The sequence below is a fragment of the Poecile atricapillus genome, chromosome 1 (genome assembly GCF_030490865.1).
Source record: "Poecile atricapillus isolate bPoeAtr1 chromosome 1, bPoeAtr1.hap1, whole genome shotgun sequence".
Classification (NCBI taxonomy): Eukaryota; Metazoa; Chordata; class Aves; order Passeriformes; family Paridae; genus Poecile; species Poecile atricapillus.
The window spans coordinates 64,945,388-64,968,565 of record NC_081249.1 but is presented as its reverse complement, the minus strand read 5'-3'; the positions used below and the strand labels follow the sequence as shown (position 1 = coordinate 64,968,565).

At 39.8% G+C, this 23,178-nt stretch overlaps 1 protein-coding gene across 1 annotated transcript in view; it reads left to right on the top strand.

Annotated features, from left to right (window-relative positions):
* Window positions 1-17,075, top strand: part of FREM2 (FRAS1 related extracellular matrix 2) — a 124,950-nt gene extending 107,875 nt beyond the window's left edge. The window contains exons 17-24 of the mRNA XM_058829580.1: window positions 800-992; window positions 3,268-3,372; window positions 4,536-4,663; window positions 4,753-4,887; window positions 9,222-9,348; window positions 9,546-9,733; window positions 10,625-10,771; window positions 12,424-17,075. Of these exons, the coding sequence (XP_058685563.1) occupies window positions 800-992; window positions 3,268-3,372; window positions 4,536-4,663; window positions 4,753-4,887; window positions 9,222-9,348; window positions 9,546-9,733; window positions 10,625-10,771; window positions 12,424-12,936 (1,536 nt within the window). The 3' untranslated portion in view covers window positions 12,937-17,075. The remainder of the gene's footprint in view (window positions 1-799; window positions 993-3,267; window positions 3,373-4,535; window positions 4,664-4,752; window positions 4,888-9,221; window positions 9,349-9,545; window positions 9,734-10,624; window positions 10,772-12,423) is intronic.
* The last annotated feature ends 6,103 nt before the right edge of the window (window positions 17,076-23,178 follow it).

The window sequence follows — 23,178 nt, the reverse complement described above, 5'->3', positions numbered from 1 at the left end:
GACAAATTACTTGTAACCAAAGATAAACGTGAAGTCTCTTCAGACAGGTTTAGATCTGTGTATCATGTAAGAGCTATCTTAAGAGGTGACACATTACTGACATTACTCTTCTTGGTTTTTTTTCATAAAAATATACATGAAGAATATGTAATTTTTTGATAAGTACAGCACAATTGTTTGGTACAATATATAAAGAAAGGTTCTATTTTCAAATCCATATAAGCTTTCTTACTATTTTTAACTCTTCCAGGCAGTGAAGAATGGTATGATTTCTGTGTTTGCATGCAGCGTGTTAGCTATTAGCCATGCACAAAGGAAGAAAGAGTTCCAGAGGTGACTAAGTAGAGTCCAAGGACTTAGTCTTGCAATGATATCTGAGCAATTTCAGCATCTTCCAGAAGAGTTTCTTAGTTGATAGTAACAAGAAAGTAACCAAAAGAGTTGGTTAAGGCATAACCATAGAGCAAATGCAAAACCATACTTGAAAAATTTCTAAAGCCTTCATTTGTAGCTGTATTGTTTATGTACTAAAAAAACCTAAACAAAAATGATGAGTCAAAATTGAGGGGGTTACGTTTTATCCGTTTGAAGTACAAAGATGAAACCTGAAGTGATGTAAGCTCAACTGAAAACCCTTGAAACGTGGTTTTACACTTCATCTGTAATTTACAAAAAGAATTTGATCAAGTCAAGGTATTTGTTTCAGGTTCTGTCTTCCCTTTCTCTTGCATTCAGCTTAACCTGTGCAGTGCTGCCATTCACGATCACTAACCCTAAAACACAATTTTGATTTTCATAGGTTCTCAACCTAGTGCAGTCCTATGTCACTCTGAGAGTCCCTTTGTACGTCTCTTATGTTTTCCACTCTCCTGTGGGCGTCGGAGGCTGGCAGCATTTCGACCTGCAGTCAGAGCTCCGGCTGACTTTTGTGTATGACACTGCCATCCTGTGGAAGGACGGCATCGGGAGCCCACCTGAAGCAGAGCTCCAAGGTGGGTGTTTCTTGGCATAGAATTCATGCTCTGTTACTGAGAGTATAGTTTGCACACAGTAAGATGGTTTTTCAATCATTCCAATAGTAAAAACAAATTTAAAATTTTCATTTATTAGCAATTGCAATCTGTCATTTCCTAGCACTCACAGGTGTATGAAAATCGTGTAAAGTCTTTTACTGCAAAGAAAGACGATTGTATTGTTATATTTGAAGTACATGTGCAAAATTTAAGTAATTTAATAAATAATAATTAAATAATAATTTAAATAATTAATATCTACTCAGAACTTCAGGGTACATTATGTAACAAAATTCAGTTAGCACACAAGCTGTTTACACTTTAATGAAAATAACTGAAGCTTTTCTGTGATGCCATTTTTTTCTGACAATGAATGGCCAGTTTCAAAAACTTGATATTTTGAAAATGTTATGAAACATTCAAAAGAAACAGAACTATGTAATGGAGGCCTGTCCTCTGTGTGAGAGTAGTAAACTCTGAGACATTCTACAATATGTTAGATACTGTCAGTAAATGTTTGTGAGTATAACTAGTAATCAACAAGTCAAAATTTATCATTGCGGAATTTATCTTTTAAAAAAGTTAATTTACTTTTTACAAATAGCAACATACAAATGTATGTGCAAGATTAAAATATATGGTTACCCCTGTGTGCTGCATTGTTCTTGTTTTATGCAAATTTACTTAATATTTCCCAGCATTATGCTTTGGGTGTTTCCTATCTTTCTCAACCTAAAGTAGAATATAGGTACCAGCTGTGCTTATGTACGTACACAATTTCAGGACTCCTGAGAACCTAAAATCACTTTTTGCTTCTGCCAACTCTGTATATAAACTACAGAAATCACCATATGCCATTTCTTTCCCTATGTTAAGAGCAGGAAATGAGGAGCAGCAAGGGGAATCTGCAGTGCATGAAGAGTGAAGCACATGTCATGCCATGCCTAAAGAATAAGCCACATGCCACAAATCATGTGATGTGCTAGTCATGAAATAACAACCAGATCTAATCCTCTGTCTCAGCAGTTACGTGGTGCATTTATGCCACCATTTCCCATCTTTAATTATTTTTATTTCTCAGTTTAAGAAGCTGATGGCCACATCTTTGGAGGTGCTGAACACTGTCAATTCCCTTTGAAAACAACCAGTACAAAACAGCCCCAACATATCCCAGCCTCATTTGGGTTGTATTTTTTCAGCAGTTGTTTTTCTGGGCAGGGAGGGGTTCCAGTTTCTTTCCATACCTCTCAATTCATATAATTGTCCTATATAAATTCTAAGCAAAGCAGTCAAGGTCTTCTATTGCCCTAATTCATACATGAATATGTAGTTATTTCTATTGCATCAAGAAATATGATTGGTATGGATGATTTTGTACAGGTGGTATGCATTCACACTGGTGTGCTAGATTTCCAGCACATTCACTGGGGAACATTGCTGTTTCCTTCTTTTTCCTGGCAAGCAGAATGGTGGCACATCACCGTCTGTTTTTAAGGGAGAGCTGGAAGAAATACCTGAACTCTAAAGCTTTGCAGAACTCCTGAGAAAAAGGGTCTTGGCTTTTTCTTGGTCAAGCTACAGAAATTAACCATTTCTGATGTGTAAACAAGATCTTTTAATCTGAAATTAGAATATGTAAGGCCTGTGTTTTGTGCCAAATTCATGCCAAAATTTGCCAGCAATGCAAAGCCTGTCAGGAGTTTCACAGATTGCAGCACCCTAGAGCAGATTGCTGTGGAAGTCACAACCAGCTGCTCCAATTAATGCTGATGGTTGCTGCCTTGGCACAGTAGGCAGGGAGGCACTGATAGAGGGTATCTCTGAAGCAGCTTTCATTGGTAGGAGTCAGAATACTAGAATACTTGAATACTTGCTGAAAACAAAATTCTTCCTTCTGCAGATGCCCCTGACAGCTGACCATGCTGCCTGAACCCAAGCACAGATTGCTGTGTGGATTTTCCTCAGCCTGCTAGCACAGCTGTGTGGGTCCATGGTAACCTGTAAAAGCATGGCTTTGCAGGGAAGTTCCCTATGTACTTTGGCAGCTACATCATGTCCTGAATTCTCAAGGCATCACAGTGTAAATTCTTGCTTGAGAAGAATCTGAAGTCAACCCAAAAAGTACCAGTGGGCCCCCCACCAAACAAATGACATAGCAAGGGTAGATGGAAGAGTGGGTCTGGTGTTACACAGGAGTGTGATTTCTTTGTCACCTGCAAGTGGAACACATTTGTTAATTGGTTTTTGCTGGCAGGTTCCCTGTTCCCGACCAGCATGCGCATCAGTGAAGAGGGGCGCTTGGTTGTCAACTTCAAGACTGAAGCCCGGTTTCATGGTCTGTTTGTTATGTCCCATCCTGGTAAGTGTAACATACCCTTTAGCAGCATTACAGAAATAAAGACACTTTCCCCACATTTGATGCTATTTTTTTTTCCTATTTCTGCTTCTGATAGCTGGTTGTTTTTTTTTTATATGCTATGCTCTTCAGATACAGGTTTTTCCTCTTCTTGAGATTTCTTACTTGTCATTGATGACTGTATTCAGGTTGTCAAACTTGTTGAAATATACATTAATCTGATGGAAAGCAAATAATTCCACTTGATCGAGAACTGATTTATGAAGGATGAAGATCTAGGCCATTGTGTCCATTAGGGATCTATAGATACGTGTTTTTAATCCCATAGTTATAATTACTGTTTACTTGTATTACCCTAGAAACTTAGCATTAAAATTTCTTTCTTAACTTGAAGCTTTTCTAGGATATTTAGACCTTTTTCAGGAGAGCAAGAAAAAGTCTTGTGTGGGCATTGTATCACTCTGTTAATATAACACTCTCACTGACATTCAATTAGTCATTGCCAAGGACCTATTCCTGCAATTTAATCTGTTTAAACCCCAGTGTCTTTATTCAGAACAATTACAGGTGTAAAACTCGGTCTACAGACACAAATCTCAGCATGAATACCAGCCATGGAAAAGAATATCTAACTAAATTAAATCTGCTGAACAACAGTCAGGAGAAAAAAAAAAAAAAAAAAGGAAATATCTTTACGTTTAACTCAGGTGTTTTTAACCCATAAAACTCCTTCATGGTGATTCTACTTTTTCTCAGCCATCCTCTAGTGTTTGGTTTTGCCTATCAGGCAGAGACAAGAGTGTTCAATTACTAAGAGAAATTATGTTTTGTTTTCCTGGGCTGACATTCCAAGTTTAAAACAGGAGGGATTATAGATCTCTGCCATTCCACTCTCACTGTTTTCACTGTCTCTTAAATTTATTCTTCATACTGTTCTCGTTGTGTAGCCCAAAAGCAGCTGCTGCATAGACTTGAACAAGAATCAAAGAGGCTCAGCTGCATTGACTGTAATTGATTTTAGTTTCAGTTAATAAAACCCAGTGCCCTGCGAAGGTATTAACATCAGCTGTGGCATTATTGGGAATTATTGGGAATGTTTTTCAGGCTCTGAGAGTTTGTAAGGAAACACTAAAGGTGACAAATCTGTCTCTTTGGCATGTTTCTAGCTTCATCTCTGACTTCCATGGTTATGTCAGCTGACCACCCGGGCCTCACTTTTAGCCTCAGCCTCATCCGAAGTGAGCCAACCTACAACCTGCCAGTCCAGCAGTGGAGCTTTGTTTCAGACTTCGCGGTAAAACCTCAGCCCCCACTAAGTCTTCTTCTGCCGCGGCCTGTTATTTGGGATGTTGGTGGTACAGCTCCCTCTCTCTCTGTGTCCAGGTTCGAGACTATTCTGGGACGTACACGGTGAAGCTGATTGCCTGCACCACTGCCCCACACCAGGAGTACAGCCTGCCAGTGATCTGCAACCCTAGAGAGCCCATCACTTTTGATCTGGATATCCGATTCCAGCAGGTGCTGTTCCAATGACACCTTCGTCATGTTCCCTTTCTAATTTGATTCCCGTTTGTTGGTCTTGTAATAATAGTACTAGAAACTGAATTTCTTGCTAATAAACAAGGCATTCCTAAACTGGTGGGAGAGCACATGCTCCTCTCCTGCTAAATAACCATTGGTTTAGGGGAGAGTTACTGGAATGCAGTAGTAACATTTGGCAATTATTTTTGTGTCTGTTAGCTTTGGTAGTAAATAATTTTATCAGATAATTAGGAAAATATAAAACTATTATCAGAAGGTTTTCTTCTGATGCAAAATCAGAGTTAGGTCTCTGGTATTAAAAGTGGAACCTCCAGAAGAAGACTTATTCAGTCCAAAGGTAGAACTTCCTTCACTGACTCTAGAGGGAAGTGTAGATAGGCAACACTGGTAAAATGCTTAGCTTTAAAACTCACAAAAGTGACCAGAACAAATCCAGTCCATAGCAATATGGATCATATGGGAATATGTGGCAACAGGCAAACAGCATACCTTTTGTAAAGCCAAGCTGTGAGGCTGTGTAACAGCGAGCAAATCATGGGGAAATGGATTCTGCTGTAGAAAATACTCATTTAAAAAAAAAACAAACTGGGAGTCATATTAGATAGTTAAGAGAACATAAACTGCCAGCATTCCAGGGTATCAAAAGGGCTAGTGTGACCTTGGGAAGTGTAAGGAGGAAGTTATATCATTTTGGCTATTTGGAGCCAATACAGCTAATACTGGAACAGTGTGGCTGTGGTTTCATGCTCATTAATAGTATAGATTATGCTATTAAATCATCTTACAGAATAAATCCATATCAGTCAGGGGTAGACAATCACTTTTCTGTTGACTTTGCCAGAGTACACAAGGGAATGTATGCAGTCTTTATGCTTTTATTTGGCTTTATGCCACCTGTGGTAGAACAGATGATTCCTGATAGGGCATTAAGTCCTGGCAAAGAAGAGGGATGATACATGATCTGATGTGAAACCTGCCTTCTCCGAGTTAACCACATTTCAACATTTTGGAGAAGTTTGAATGGAATGAGTGAGGGGAAGTTCAGCACTTCAGCCTTTGTCTGGAATTTCTAATCTACTTCTAGGGACTCTAAAGCAATTCATAGCAATGCTAAACCACAACTTGTTCCTGATCCTAGTAACAACAAGATGTTGATATTTCAAAGAAAGGTCAAAAAATGTGCAAAAATCATCGCAAAATGGGCAAAGTAGCCTAAGAAGAGACCTAACTCTTACCTGGAAGTAGCCTACAAGTAAAAGCTATGGCTAAGAATTAGAACTGCCTTGGAATAAATAAATGGGAACTGTAGGGGTTATTTTATCAGATAAGGCCTTAATAATACAGTATATGGAAGTTTCAGATACATCAATTCAAAATAGGCATAAGGTGCAAAGTTACATTATAGATTGTAGCCAGCTAAACCCCCATCATCAACAATTTTCACGCCAAGACCAGCTCTTTTTCTTGAGATACTCATAGTAAAAGGTAAAAGGGGCTTGGGCCTTTTGTGGCCCATGATTTTTCCATCTGATCACAGATTGAAGCACTATGTCGCAAAGCAGATCCCAAAAAAAGCAGCAGTACAAGAGCACAAATTCAGTAGGCAGAATCTAGCACTTTACCACTAAGAATTTTTTAGTTATTCTGCAAAACTGAATAAGCATTTGTATCCACTCTTTTACAAATAAGAAACAAAACCCTGAAGGATCAGCCTGGAGGATGCTAGTCCTTAAAATAGAGAGCACCTGACACCTTGCACAGGCCCACTGCATCCAGTCCTGTGGTGCCCAGTGCCAGAAGGACATGAACCTGTTATAGGAGGTCAGAGGAAGACCAGAAAAATGGTCAAAGGGCTGCAATGCCTCCCCTATGAAAAAAGGCTGAGAGATTTGCAGTTGTTGTGCCTGAAGAAGAGAATGAGCTAAGGAGACCTTATTGTGACCTTCCAACATATAAACAGGGCTTATAAGAAAGACAGACTTTTTACCAAGGGCTGCAGTGACAGGACAAGGGGCAACTGAAGGAGAGGGTATGTTTAGATGGGATGAAAAGAAGACACTTTTTACAAGGAGGGCAGCGAGGCACTGACACAGGTTGTCCAGAGAATCTGTGGGTGCCGCATCCCTGTCAATGTTTCAAGGCCAGGTTGGATCCTCTGAGCAACCTGGTCTAGTGGAAAGTGTCCCTGCCCATGGCAGAGAAGTTGGGTGAGATGATCTTTAACTATGCCCTCCAGCCCAAACCACTCTGTGACTCCCTGAAGTCAGTGAGCATGGGTGTCACAACTGGAACAAAATTATTTTTGACTGCAAAGTCTAATGATAAAACGATGAGGCAGGACAAGAGTTGTGTCCCCCAGTTCTTAGTCTAATATTCTAGCTCCCATACTGATTTACCTTCTTGGGCTTTTTATTTCCTTGGAAACTTTTTGTCTTAATTTCCTTCATAATTGTTTTCACTGGTCACAAGTGAGGAGCCATTTTAATAAGCAAGAAGAAAATGTATTTTGTCTTTCCCCACTGGTTCAACATTTCTTTTTTCAACCTGTATAATCTGCATATCTCCTTTTTCCTCTCTCTGTGGCCCCTGAGGAGTGAAGCAAATAGCCTGGAACTCTAGTGAGGATTTTATTACCACTGTCTCACTCTGGGATTCTCTGGAAATGAACACTATTCAACCTCCAAGCTTTGCTTTATCCCAGTCCTTTCAGCATCTCCTTTCTTCCAGTGTGTATGACTATTTCCTGACAGAAGCACTTCCATACTCAGAATCTTGCCCTGGGATGGCCCAATCTCAAGAGTGCTCTGTTCCGTGAGGTACCAAGTATCATATGGGCTTTGATCCCGTGGTGATCTGCAGTGTCCCCATATTGTGCATGTGCAGAGTTGATGGACGTGACAAATAGGCAGAATAAATTGACAGTACTCTTTGTCACCCAGGAGATCCTCACCGATTATTTTTTAAGAACTCTTCTATAAAATGTCTCAAATGCCCACAGAAGTAATTACACTTAAATGACTGTCATAAATTACACAGATGGAAAACAGTTGTGCTAATCAAGTATTTGTGGAACTACAACCCAATGTCCTGTTTCTCAGGCATTTAGAAAGAGTCATTCTAAGGGAATGGCTTCTTTTGTCTTTTGTTTTTGTTTTTTTCTTTGCAAAGGCTGTGATTCTAGGGCTTCTTTTTCTGAAAAGTAGCACTCCATTTATAAAAAGGTTTGAGCTGTTCATTCTTCTTGCCAGATCCTGTTGCTTTGATAGTTTTGGGACTCTATTGTGAAATGGAGCCTTGTCCGTGAGCCAGCAAGAATGTTTTCTTTGTTGTTTTCTTTCCTTCCTGTCCACACACTTATACATATATAAATGTAAATATACATAAATATACATATATATGTTAGCTTTTTTTAAATTTGTTTAGTGGCCTCTTGTTATTTTTTATTTTTTATTTTTTCTTTTTCCTTTTTTTTTTTTGGACATATGTGTCTTTTATATTGTTTCCTCAGGTACTTGCATCCTTTTCAACTTTAGGCTCCCCCAGTTCTTCAATTCACTGTATAATTTTTCTTTTATTATGCCATGTCCCTTTATAGTTTGCCTTCTTTTTTTTGTTTTATGGTCCCATGGAAAACTGCTGCTGATAGTATTGATTAATTTTATACTTTTCATGTAATCAAAGAAGAACCATAGATAAGTGTGTCATATGTAAAGATAAATACTAGCATAAAAAGATAAACACTAGCATAAAAAGGTGTTCAAATGGTTTGGTGCATTTTCACATGCATGATCTGATACATCCTGCAGCACATTGGAACTGATACTTGCAAATAAATCTTCAGCAATGTGTGCTTTCAAATATTGACAGAGGATCAGAAGCAGAGGTGGCACTTGTGTGGAAGAATGAAAATGGGATAGAGAAAACAGGCTGTGAAGAGTCAGAGACAAGTTTTTGAGGGAAAAATTTTCCACATGTTACCCCATACGTAAATTGCCCTGGACACCTCCTTAGTTGGGATTTGGAAGAAATCCCAATGGGATATGAGAAGAAACTAACATAAAGTACTATCAAATATCACAGATGCAGACAATCCAAAGGTTGTTTGCATATAAAATACATAGAAATATGTTTCTACTAGCAGGAGATCTTTATTTTAAACTGTATTATTGCATGTAGATGTGCGGAACTGTTAGGTAATGTACCTTGGGAGAAGATCATGCTTTGTTTTAAGAGTTTAAGAGTTTAAGATCATGCTATGTTTTTTTCATTTAAAAGTCTAGTTGAAGAGCCTTATGCTTTTGTGGTTTTAGGTCAGTGACCCAGTGGCTGCTGAATTCAGCTTGAACACTCAGATGTTCCTCCTCTCCAAAAAGACATTGTGGCTGTCTGATGGCTCGATGGGCTTTGGGCAAGAAAGTGACGTTGCTTTCTCAGAAGGTATTATCGTTCACAGATCATGCACATTTAATTTGTATTCCACACTGTCAGGATCCTGTTGCTCCCAAAACAAGATAGGAGTAAAGCTTTGTGCTTGTTGCACTAAGTTTCTTGAGGCTTCACAAGGCTTTATTAGCTCAGCCTCAGAGCTGTGATAAATGTTCCAGTCTAACCAGAGCTGTGCATGCTGTTCACAGGTGATGTCATATACGGTCGGGTGATGGTGGATCCAGTGCAGAATTTGGGTGATTCCTTCTACTGTAGCATCGAGAAGGTTTTCCTGTGCACAGGAGCCGATGGATATGTACCCAAATATAATCCATCCAACACTGAATATGGGTGCCTTGCAGATTCTCCATCCCTTCTGTACAGGTTTAAGATTGTGGTAAGTGTTCTAATTCTGGGAGGATGCATATATATATATTTTTTTTCATTTTTTTTCCTAACTTGTCTTTTATCCAAAACCCAGCTATTCTTTGAAATGTTTTCAACAGCACCAAATTTTTGACTCAAGCTCCAGGCTAACATGAGCTGACGGAGGCAGTATCTTGCCTTTTTCCCTTCTGGTTCTATTCTTTATCTTTCTGGGAACTGCCTTCATTAAGAGTTTAACCAAAGTTAGATCATAGACTTTTTCTCTGTGTTGTCTGTATCCATGGGCCATAGAGAGAATTTTAGGAGGCATGCAAGTGAAGGATTGGAATTTGTTTCATATTTAGTGAAAAAAAATCTAGTGTATACTGCAAAGTTAGTCATCCAGGCTGCCTCTGTAGTCCATAGGGAAAGAGAAATACTTCTAAAGTTGGCTTGGATGATCTAATTTCCTTCCTGAAAATAACTATAGAGTAACACCAGGTAACTGCAGACCTGATGCCCAGCTTTTAGAGTTAACATTAAGATGATCATATAATAAGCTAAACAAATTTATATGACTGTATGTTAATGAAATTAAATGTAGCTTCTTTAGACTGGGAAATAGACTTCTTACTTTCATTTCAGACCACATTTATGTATCTGTTTTATTTAAGAAGTGTAGCTATGGTTGTTCTCTAGTGTTTTCAGCTTTTATTCCAGAAAGGCAAGAGATTAAATAGTAGTACAAGTCAGATGGGACCACAACTGCTTCTCATGTCTTTTCTCTTGTAGTAGTATTTCCCTAGACTACATAAAATTGCATGTTTAAAGCACACAATTTATACATTGCAAGTAAATGCTAAAACTGTTTTTCCTCAAATAAATAAATCTGGTTTACAAACTTTTTTCCCCCTCCATGCAGGACAAAGCTCAGCCAGAGACACAAGCCACGAGCTTTGGAAATGTACTTTTTAATGCAAAACTTGCAATAGATGATCCTGAAGCAATTCCATTAGTTAAACAGCCAGGCTCTGATGGATTTAAAGTAGATTCAACTCCTCTGTTTCAGGTATGATTTCTGTAGCTTATTAGCAAGAGTACTAAACCAAGGAAGAAACACACAAGTATTGTTGTTAACTATAAATCAAATTGAAACCAACAGAAAGATTTATTCTGATTCCAGTGGCAGTCAAACACAATTATAAAAGCTTAGAAACTTATAGATATAAAATCTAGAACACTTATTAGAGTGTTTCTGTAGGGATACTCTTGCTTTTCTCTTGTATAATTCCACAGACTAACCAGAAGTTATGCAAATTGCTCTTGTACATTTCTTTTAAGTTAATAAGATTCTTGTTGCACAGCATTGTTTTATTGCTTTCCATCTCACTTCTCAAAGACAAAAAATTAAAAATCATAAGCATTTATAGTGAGCTTAATCAAAATCAAGTTGATACTTGGCATTTTCTGTACAATTCTTTCCTTGAAGGCTTGCACAGTATGAAGCACTGGAAAGCCTAAAAGTTGATAACTAAAGGGTGGAATTACTTCTTAATTATATATAATCCTTCAGCTGTGTGCATTCAGCCCTTTGATAAATATAACCCAGCCATAGGGTTCTCTCTTTACTGTTTGTCTCTAGTATTTGCAAAACTGCATGTGCAACTCAAGTGTATAAATTAGGAAAAATATGGAGGAGATCTTGATTCTACTCCTGGCCACTTCAGTATTGAAGGTCCCATTGTAAGCAGTAGAGTATTTAACAAAAAAGTCCTACTTAAAAGTATAAAAAGAGTTTCAAATCTGCCACCAGGAAAATGAAATCTCATTTTTTATGTGAAGAATCCATTTCCATGGATTCCAATGCCATGATTTTTGGTCCTCTTCCTGTCCAAAAAATGAGAATATAAAGAAACAAAAGTATATCTTGAAAAATACTGTGAAAAACAAGAGTAAAATAGAAAATATGTTCTTTCTCAAAATAACAAAACTGGGCTGCAACCATTCAAATTAACAGGCAGTAGCTTTAAGACAGTATTCAGACAAGCCTGCTAAACCTTGTAGAAGCCAAATCTGGTGTGTATCCAGGATAGATGAGAGAAATTGAAGGAAGGTCAATATCATCTACACAAATTGGAGGGACTCATGCAACCCAGAGTGGATGAATTTTTCAAGGACCTGTGGAAATGGCTGATCCAACACTCTGCTCAAAGCAGGGTCACCTAGAGCAGGTTTCCCTGGACCATGACCAGTTGTCTTTTGAACATCCGTGTGGAGGAGGTTCCACAGGTTCCCTGTTCCAGTGTTCAACCTTCCTTGCAGTAAAAAATTGCTTTCTTATGTTTAGGTAAAATTAGAGCTGGGGCCTAATCACTTGGTAGTTTGGGATTGGAAGGTCCTTCTCTGTGGCCCATCCACAGCTGAAGACACTTTGAATGGCTTTTGGTACTAATAGCACCAAAACCATGCCAAAGCCATAGTTTTCTTCGTCTGCATTTGGTAGCCACAGACTGACTGTGGAGAGGAATGGAGACTAAACCTTCTGAAAATTTTGTCAGAAAATGCAACTCTTCTGGTGCACATTGGCACACAGAAGTTACCTGTGCATGATTTTGAAAGTGCTTCTCCAGGCATTCAGTTCGGAACAGACTGATTTCCTCTGCATTTAGTGCTTCCCAGATTTAGTATGTGTGTGTTTAAATACAGAATGTTTCTTTCCAGGTGTCTTTGGGTAGGGAGTGGTATGTCCATACAATCTACACTGTACGTTCCAAGGAGAACGCTAACCGTGGAATCGGCAAAAGAAGCGTGGAGCACCAGTACCACTCCCTCCTCAGTGCTGGCAGCCCAGGAGCATCCACACAGAGAAGGCAGAAGAGGGGAGTTGAGCAGGCCCCAGAACTTGCAAGAGACATTGGAGCAGAGAGCAACCGAGGAACGAACATACAGCACATAGCCCTGGATCGCACCAGCAAGAAACAGGTGCCGCAAAGGGAGGTTGCACTCAATGGTGTTCTCCCCAGGGAGCTGAATAACCAAAGTGCAGGAATCAGCATAGTCACAATCATTGGTGGAGCTGCTGCCGTCTTCCTTGCCATCTGCTTAATTGCAATTATTGTTTTGCTGCTAAAATGGAAACGAAATTCTGACAAGAAGGAACATACAAATGAGTCGGGCAGCAATGAACCAATGATGCTACCACATAATTACAGCAATGACAGCTCAGAGGTTTGATTCCAAGACCACAGTATTCAAGCCAGAGTTTCCAGAGTGCCTCAAAAAAACTCTTGAACTGCACATTTTTTTGCAGCAGATAATGGTGACTCACAAGGAATTCACATGTTTCTAGGTGTACTTGAAACTTGCTATCCTGAGCTCTTACTGCCGTTATCAGCAACAGAAGAAGCTGAACTGAATCTCCCACTTTGCACGAAAGGAAATGCTGATGTCCCTATACCATGCACTAATTTTAAGCAGCAATTCAAGGGACTGTATTGTAAGGGAGAGATTATTGTTGTGGTTTTGTATTTTCTGACATTTCAAAAGAATAAATGAAGCTGAACAATGGTGCTATATATCCTGTCTGCAATAAGAGAGATCTCTTTCTTCATAAACACATAATACTTGAGAGGAGGGATCCTTACTGTCTTCTGTAAAATTTTGTACTGTTTCTCACAAAGAACTCAATATCTACAAATAGTCTGAAAGGTGATGGAATGCCTTAAGCATGGATCCTCCGTCCTATAAGTTTTTGACTTAATCTATACCAGTGATTTTTTTAAATTTTTTTTTTTACTTAACTGAACTTTTTCAAAAGACAGCTAGATTATACAGCGTAGCATTATAAACAGTTGCATGTCATAGGATCCAATACATACTCTTTCCTGCAAATTCCTATTCAACTATTTAATGTGAGAATTTCTTTTTATTTATGTTTATATAAAGCCAAAGAATGCAATAAATCCAGAAAAAATTTTGGTTTTCACTGAAACTGGATGCTTATCTCCTCTTAAGTTTATAATGGATCATGGAAGTGTTGTAAGGTAGATTTTATTTCTTAGTGCATGTCCACTGCTGAGAAATGCAAGCATTAGTATTTCAGTACCTAGAGAAGATGATAGAATCAAAATGCAGAGGACAAGGTTCTGCTGAACTGAGCCTAGGAATCATGATATTGAATCCAGCATAGCTAGTTGCCATACTGAATAACAAAAAGAGAAGAAAAAATTAAAATTTGATTGAATCAAGTAGTATTTATTGCTACATAATCATAGCACATTTTGACAAACATGCTGGGTCATTGTTCGGCATTTTTTAACAAGTGACTACTTCTGCAAGAGTAATTCTAGTTTTCTCTCAGCATTCTTGAATTAGGTAAAATGGCACGTTTGGATCAGCACTGTCCTGTGTCAGTTTTTATCCGGACACTACCTGTTCTGTCCCAGAGATGTTTTTATCCAGACAGGACCTCTTCTGTCCCTGTCAAGTCCTTGGCTATGAGAGCTATGTAACCTTCAGGAAACTGTCCCTTTTGTCCTGTTAGCATTTTACGTAAGTCCTTAAAGTCATAAAAGGGTAGAATGGCTTGGGTCAGAAGGGACTTTCAGGATCATCTAGGTCCAACCCCACAGCCATGGGCAGGAAAATTTCCACCATATCAGGTCACTCAAAGCCCCATCCTACCTGACCTTGAACACTTCCAGGCATGAGGCATCTGAAACTTCTGTGAGCAACCTGTGCCTGTGTCTTACCACCCTCATAGTAAATTTCCTCCTAATACATAAGCCCTCTTTCAGAATGAAGTCATTTCTCCTTGTCCTATTGCTACATGTTTAGGAAAAGTCCCTCCACAGCTCTCTTTTAAGCCCCCTCAGGTACTGAAAGATTCTTTAAAGTCTCCCCAGAGTCTTCTCTTGACCAAGCTAAACAACCCCAACTCTCTCAGCCTGTCTTCATAGGGGAGGTGCCACAGCCCTCTGAGCATCTTTGTGGCACTCCTTTGAATGCGCTCCCTCAGGTCCATGTCCTTCCTATGCTGGAGGCCTCAGAGCTGGATGCAGCACTCCAGGCGTGGTCTCACAAGAGCAGAGTAGAGGGGCAGAACCATCTCACCCTGCTGGCCCCACTGCTTTGGATGCAGCCCAAATATGTTTGGCTTTTGGGCCTGGGAGTGCATGTTGCTGCATCATGTCCAGCCTCTCATCCACCAGCATGCCCAAATACTTCTCAGCGGGGCTGTTCCTAATCCATTCTTTGCCCAGCCTGTATTTGTCCTTGGGATTACCCTTACCCAGGTGCAGGACCTTGCACTTGGCCTTGTTGAACTTCATGAGGTTTGCTCAGGCTCAGCTCTCAAGCCTGTCCATGTTCCTCTGGATGGCAACCCTTCCCTCTAGCCTGTTAACCACACCACACCACAGCCAGGTGTCATCTGCAAGCTTGCTGAAGGTGCACTTGATCCCACTGTCCATGAAATTGTCAAACAGCACTGCAGTCAATGGAGTTCTCAATAGAGTTGAACTATATAAAATCTGATTTGGGATGTTGAGACATTGCTAAAATGTCTCTTCCCTTCCATCACCACCATCTTCTGGTGGTGTGTACAGGCAGTCCCCCAATACACTTGGCATTTGGTGTTCCAGGGCTCATGCTGCAGAGATCAGTTAGCAGAGCAGGATTCAATTTGAAAGCAGTGTTGCAGGGTCAGACAACACAGATAGACCTGATCTAATAATTCTGCACAGTTGTCCTGTGAGCCATAAAGACTCAGGAATCTCTACTAGCCTAGGAATATCTGTGCTGTGATTCATGGTACAGTGTGAATATGCCCACAGAGAGACTCATGCTGGTATCTCTTGCTCTGGATTTGTGTTGTTATGACTTCACTCATTTAACAGGATTTTGTCAACCTTTCACAAAATGAGTCAGGTCAGAAGCTGTCCTACCTTTTCCAGGTTTTCTAAAGATGGTGATTAAACAGCTTAATTGAAGAATATTTGCAGCACCTGAAGGGTCAAACTCCACTACTAAACTCTTGCAGTCATCTTTTATTGTAATTAATCTGAGTTTTAGCCTGAAAAAATTATCCATAAGCCCTGCCCAATGCTTTCGACATTTCCCCCAGACACCTGACATCAATTTGGTCTTGTAATGAAGTTTCTGGTTTTGTGATCCGTGTGTTATGTGCACAAGAAAGATCAAAGGCTTAACCCACGGATACTTTTTATATTTAGTAAGTTCACCACTAAGTTGCAAATGTACACTAAGATCAAATTTGCCTTTGTGCCTATGTGTGACATCACTATGTGAAAAGCAGAATTTCTCTCCTAGAACTTGCATGTTTGGATAATAGCAGTCAATGATTCTACAGCAGAATGGACACATGTAAATAATAGAACATTTTAATATTTATGGAATGCCTGTTTTGTATAAGCAGAGATGATCTTTTTTAAAAAATATATATAAAATACAGAATTTAAGTGTTTATCAGTAGAGCTATTTTTCTGCTTTTGAATTTTACCAGACCAAAATATCATTAAAGGTGCTTGCAGGCAAAATCTTTTTTTTAATTATTACTTGTTTTTGTAAAATCATATCAAAACCCATATGTTCTACAAGCCAGATATTTAGCCCAGTCAACAACTTGATCACTACTTTGAACAGTGTCTGATTAAAAGTTTGTGAAATATTTAGGTTGATGGGGATAATCAGATTAATGTTTTTGTAACAATATATAAAACAATAATGAAAAATTGTGATAACAAAGAAAAGGACAAAGCAAACACTGAAAAGCTGGACAAGCATGAGTAAGATCCATAAGTCAGATACCAAAGTCTTTTTCCTGGGGAAAAAAATCCCAATGTTTTCAGTAAGGCATGCTGGATTTGTCCCATTCTTAAGAAATTGGATTTTTTACAATTCGGTGAACTATAAATACATCTGTAACAGCATGCTTGGGGTTTTTTTGGGTTTTTTTGGTTTTTAATTAAGGCTTCAAGGTTTCAGGTTTCAGCAAGATGTTTTGGAGGCTTATTAACATTTTTCTTTTTACTTAACAAGTGGCCTTGTTTATACTAACCTGAATAAGTGCCTCGTTCCCAGTGATGTGCACAAATACTTTAATATTTATCTATCCAAGCAATAAACTGAGTATATTTTATATATATATTTAATCTATTTCCATATTATGTATTCAATCCTCTTCCCTGGAGATGCTTATTCTGCTAGCAATAATACCATTTGTTTAACCATTTATACAATAATTACTGTGTTTAAATTTGTTATCAAGCTGTCATATTTATTTGGTACAACTTTTTGCTGATGTCTATGGCTGTGATATTTGGCATTTGTATCAGGAAAAAATAAAACTGTTTCTGTTTGGTTACTGATCTAAAGCTTGTGTATGATTATCATGCTCTGGAGAGAGGTCAGTTATGCAGTGTTAAGAAAAACTTAATTTGTCACATCAGTGGAAGAACACAAAGTTCCTGTCTTTGCAGTAAATCTCACTGCTTTGTTCCTCGATTTTCTGTTCATGAAGGGTTCAACACAGGAGTTGATTTTTAATCTTTGTGGTTGCACTCGTGGCTCAGAGAGGGATTTCTTTTTCAATTCCAGAACATCAGAAATCTCTAGATACCTGCAACTCCTTTGCAGGCTGGATTGCTGTGTTCCTGTGTGCTGCTGGCAGGCTTTATTTTACTCATCTCAGTGAGAAGAGAAAGTGACTCTGCAGGGAGCAGTTCCCTTGTTCCTGTAGGGCTGGTGTTCCTTCTTGTGCCAGGTCATCAGGTTTATTTTTTTTTCCCTATTGGCAAATCTATCACTGATAGATGTGGACACATGCAAGAACTATGCTGCAAAAAGAAAAAGCCAGTCTGAACTTTTCCCTTCTCACCCACCCTTTGTAAGCACTGACCTCTGACTTCTGTGTGAATTTAAGCAATCACTTACTTCCTTCATTGTATTTCATTGTTAGTTACATGAGTGACACAATATACTTTACAACTTACCTTGCAATAAGGAGGGATAAGCCTGCAGGCAATGATTCCTGATTTGCTATGTGTATTCCCTTCTGCTACCTACAGTTGCTCACATGGATCATGCTCAGCAGTTATTTAGTCTGAGCCGAGAAGCCCTATGTCATTTCTGTGAGCTCTGGGTTGTGATTTCCGCCAGGGCAAATCACACTGAAACAGTTTTTCTCCTGCTCCAATATAAATAGCTATGTATGATGTAAATGAATAAAGAGTCTAGTTCCAGAAGTATGGCATTTTCAATAAATCAAAGGGCATTAATTTCACACTCCAAGATCTTCTGCAGCAATCAGGTCATGTCCCCACATCCATGATCACGCTCATTTTGGCACTTAGTGGAAGAATTTTGGTATTCCTGAGGTGTTCAAGCATGTCTCAGTAGGTCCTGGATGACTTTCATTTCAAAGCACAAGCACAGTCCCATATCAGCATCTCTATGAGTCAGAGGTTTTTAGTGCATCCTCACTGTCTTTTGAAAGAATGACTCAGCTCTTACCCTGAAGGAATTCAGCTCATCCCATGGAGTGCTTGAGCTTTGAAAGCTGTTCAGTAAATTAGTCTTGAGGTTGCCTTTATGATTTTGGGGGCTTTATTATTTGCTTCAAGAGGCAATTCACCGGAGTTTACCTTGCACCACTTTGCTTTGATAAGTAACCACTGACTTCCACTGAAACTGAAGCAAACAACTTGAAGATTCTTAAATTATACATCTTGTTTCATTTCCTGGCCAATACTCCAGCATGTGCTGGATTCCTCTTAACACCTGTTACCTGCAGTTTCATGATACAAGTTTTCCTGAGTGTAAGTTTACATGCAGAGCATAAATCTGTAGCTTTCCAAGTAAATGTGCTTGGGTTAAACCACTGCAACTGGAAGAGCACGAGTAACAGTTGTCATCTCAAGCGTCTTTTTGACCACTTCTGTAGCAAAACTTCTTACTCAGCATGTAGGGCAAGAGGAGGCAGTCTAGATAAGTGTGTGTTCTACCTCCTCTTTGATAATATATTACTTTCTACTTTTCTCCCACTTTCATTCCTCCCCCTCCAAAAAAAAACCAAAAAAAAAACCTACAATGGAATTAATGACACAGCAAATGACAAACAGGATGATAAAAGGTAAGGAATCTCCTTCACCATAAGGAGAGATTAAATAGATAAAACCCTCTTCTGCTCTTCAGCCTTGGAGAGAATTACCCAAGGGAGAGCATGATAGGGGTGCATTAAATCTTGAAAGTTAGAGAGACTGTGAGTAGAGAGCAATGATTCACTGTTTCTTGTTATAATTTTAGAGAAGTTCCAGACAATAAAAATTTACAAGAATGAAAGGCTACAAGAATGAAAGTAGTCAATACCTAACCATACAACCTAAAATTAAACTTGCAGAACTCATTACTAAAAAAAAAAAAAAAAAAAAAAAAAAGAGAAATTCGTGGCAGATAATTCAATTGCAATCAGCTGTTTTGTATCAACAGCTAGTTCAGAAAGCCTGGACTAGGGAAAGCCAGTAGGATTCAGGAGAAGGATCAAGCTGTTCATCTTCTCTTTCCTTTCTGTTCTCTACAACTCCACTCCTGGGCACTGCCAGAGGCAGATGAACCAACCCAGACGAGTAACTCTAAGGCCCTAACAGTTGTACAAAGAGCCACCAGCCCCAGACTTGGAAATGATAATTTAAAGTACAAATACTATAATGCCTTACTGATTTTGTTATTCTTGGAGTAAAAGAGGAATGAAAGTTTTCATTTCTCAGCACCCTAGGCCTCCAACAGCTGGTTTACCTGCACCTCACATCTGCCTAAACCTCCTGCTGAGGAATGCTTGAAATGGTAGCAGGATTCAATAGTGTTTTCCTGGTGCATATCTTGTGAAGGCATATGATCTGGGCAGAACAAGGTAAAGCATCTGGAGTGAGGAACTTGGGGGCCAAGGTAAAAGATACTGTTGATGATTTTATTTATCTTGTAAACATGCTCCATTTCTTCTCTGCTGCTTGTACCAAAAGGTTAAAATAATATTTCTTGGGCTCTCAAGCATCCTTTTCGCTGGTGTATTTTTTTTTCTTATGTTTCTAATGGCACCAGAATGATCATGGCAAGAAAGAAGTACAAATACCTAATTCTTTAAAAGTAATAGCTCATGGGAATGTGGCTGGGCTCTGCTTCCATTTCTTGGCAAGGCACCTGGATTTCAGTGCAGCAAGCTGCAATATGCCCCACAGGGATGGGTCCCCAGTATTGTCAAGCCTGTGAAACTAAGGGAGGAGTATGATCTGGTTAATTCTTCAGAATAAAATTCTTCTAATTCTTCCTCTGACTTTGAGGAAAAAAATATGTTGCTGTATCAGGAGATGGCTTCATAGGTGTCATCCAATGCCCACATCTCATGACACATCTGTGCCACAGACCACTTCATCAGTGGTGTGCCTTCTGCAGTATTGTGGAACGGGATTCCTGGCCTCCTGTTGTCAGGATTTTGAAACACTCCCAGTAGGAGGGAAGGAAAGAGAAGATTTGGATCCACCCTCAAAGAGCTGGAGAGACTTGTAATGTCTTTATGGACATAAGCAGCTGCCTGTGCAGCACACACCCAGCAACTTTCATCTGCCCAGGATTTAGCAGAGGTGCCACATTATGCTCTTAATATCCCAGGCAACCCTAATGCATCAGAGTGTGCAGTACAGCACAGGAACTCTGAGGGCTCCTTTGCACCCCAGGAGACTTCTTCCATCACAGATTGTAATGTCAAACACAACATTGCCATGCTGCACAGGAGATGTGCTCATGTATGTCACGTCTTCCAGGACATCAGTGGCAAAAGGCTTAGCAGAGCATGTTCACTTCACCTGAACTCTTCTCAGATCCTAACTCAGGTGAACTTCAGTAGCAAGGTCCAAAAAAGCCCCTTTATAGACAGTATCATGTCAGTCACAGACACCTAAGATTTTCTGAACACAAGTAAAACAGAGAAATGCAATTCTTACTGCTGATTAAGGGTCTACATGCTGTGCTTGGTTATGGGAAAAGCTTGATTATGGGAAAAGCAGTGGTTCTCAGCACAGAATGCTGTACACTGAGACCTAACCGAGCTGCAGGAAGTAACCCAGAGGGGTGCATTACTGAAGCTGTTTTGGTGCTAACTTAATTGTTATTAACCTGGATGGCCCCTCAAAAAAGATGAGTATCAGAGGCAGAACCCAATCCTTCCTTTTATGTAGCCAGACTACATGTGAGCAGCTCAATACTTGCTTTCTCTAGCTGAGGGGTTTTTCTTGAGCTTGTTGGGTATTTAAATTTTCTGAGAAGTTCACATTCTGTTATCAGACATTAGAATGAAAACGTTTGTGTGCATACCTCCTGCAACAGTTGGGGCATTCATTTATTACTCTTCCCTCAGCTGTGGTGATTTCTCTACCCTCAGAACAGGACCACCTGTAAAAGCTTATGTCCAAGCTATTTGACCTGGTACACTGCTGCTTGGATTTTCCTTTCCAACTTGGCTCTCAAAATGAAGGTGCCAGGGAAATATTTCTGCCCCAGGAAACTGATCCAGTTTCCTCAGGAACTGCATTTGACATCTGTAACATCACTCTGAATTATAAATGTGAGGCCAGCAATTCCAAAAAATTCTTGCAGCATTTTGGCATTGCCTGTACTTCACATCTGGGACTGCCAGCTGTGGTAATATACATTTCCCCAGTCTTCTCAAAAAATGCTGGGGAGTTCTATTCTCTAGCAAAATGTTTGTTTTTAAAGCATGATTGCAACATCCATACATGAGCACACAAACAGACACACAATACGTTTTTAATAATATATAAATTTTGTATAGATTTTATAATGTATTCTAAACCTACATGTACAACATAGAATAGTATCTATGCATTTTATATAGTTTAATAGATACTGATTTATATAAATTGTAGATATTTTATGAGTATGTCTATATTTTTTTATTCTTAATACAAAAATTTTTATTTATATGTAATTCCACAGATAAGATCACAAAGATGAAGTGTTACAAGATGAGAAGCAGAATTCAGCGTGGGTGTATTTGACTGGAAGGAATCACAGCAGCTAGACCCACAGTCAAAGCCTGAGAATGCACCTCCTAGAGCCTTGGGGTCAGGGAGTCTGATTTGATACACTCTCCTGGAGTCCAAAATAAGCAAACAGGTGGCATTCTGGGCTGCCTCCCTGATGGGGGACCAGCAGTTGTAGCTGAGACCAGCAGCTGCAATCTATACCCCCAGCTTTTGAGCTTCTCAGTCCTGCTCTGGTGCAGGATGCCAAGGAGAGGCACAACCATTCCTTCAAAATACCTCGTTTTTGAATATCAGCAAGGAAATGCATTAGGAAAAAGAGAAGTTAAATTACAGTTTTCCAAAATCCATGATTCCTCTATTTACTTTATGTCAAGATGCTGCAGCACCAGAATTTTCACATCCCAAAAACCGGCAATGTGGGGCAGGAAACCTGTAAGGCATGGCAACAGCTTCTCCTTGTGTCCCTCTCCTGAGCTGCGAGCTCTGGGCTCCCCTTCTGCGGCTGCTGTGAGCAGGTTTTGGCCTCTCTTCAGCAGAGTGGCCTGGAAGTGCTCCCCAGGAGGGGGAATGCAGCAGGCTCCCTCAGTTAGCACGTGTCTCCAGCAGCCCATGGCAGGGGATGCTGCCAGCCTCTGGGCCACCTGAGACCTCTCTCCCTGGTCCCCAGACATTCGAAGGGAGTCTTTTTCATCTGGTGAAGGTATGAAGTTAAAAGCGAATCAACTGCCCAGGGAATGAGGGCGTTTGGCTGCCAAACAAAGAAGGGCTGTCTGCTGGCAGACGCCGTCCAAGATTTCTCAAAGGGGCAACAAAAGTGCTGCTTTATTCCCACGGGGTGTGAACCTTAGCTCCTCGGTGGCTCCTGGCACGCCCAGCTGGGGCAAGAAAGGTCACTTTGGTCCTGCTCAGACCAGCCCTCACCACCCCTCTGGAGCAGTGTGATTCTCATTAAAGGAGCTGTGGCAATTAGTTGTAGAAGAAAGTGAAAAGAGAGCTCAAGAAGAGGAGCTTCGTACCTGGTGAGTCACCAACAGTGGCTGTAAATGGGGCTTTTTCTGCTGCTGCCACTCAGGGCATGGAGAACCTGTTGCTTCTCACAGGTTGGTGGGTCAGAGAAGAGAGTTAAATCTATGCTTTAAAGAAAAGCAGGCAGGCCAAGAGGGTGCCCCTGCAGACTAAAAAGCACTTGCTTGTGGTGAGTTGCACAAAGCCTGATTAAATATTCAGAAAGGTCTTAATTTAATGACTTGAGAACACATGGTTCTGTAATTTCTGATTTATTTCTTTTGGGTTTTTGCTTCATAAGTTTTTGGAAAATGTAAATTAATTTTCCTTTTTGCTCAGTGCTATCTCCTACTTTATCTGCACTTTAAAGGGAATCTGTCAGGGCTACTTTTAT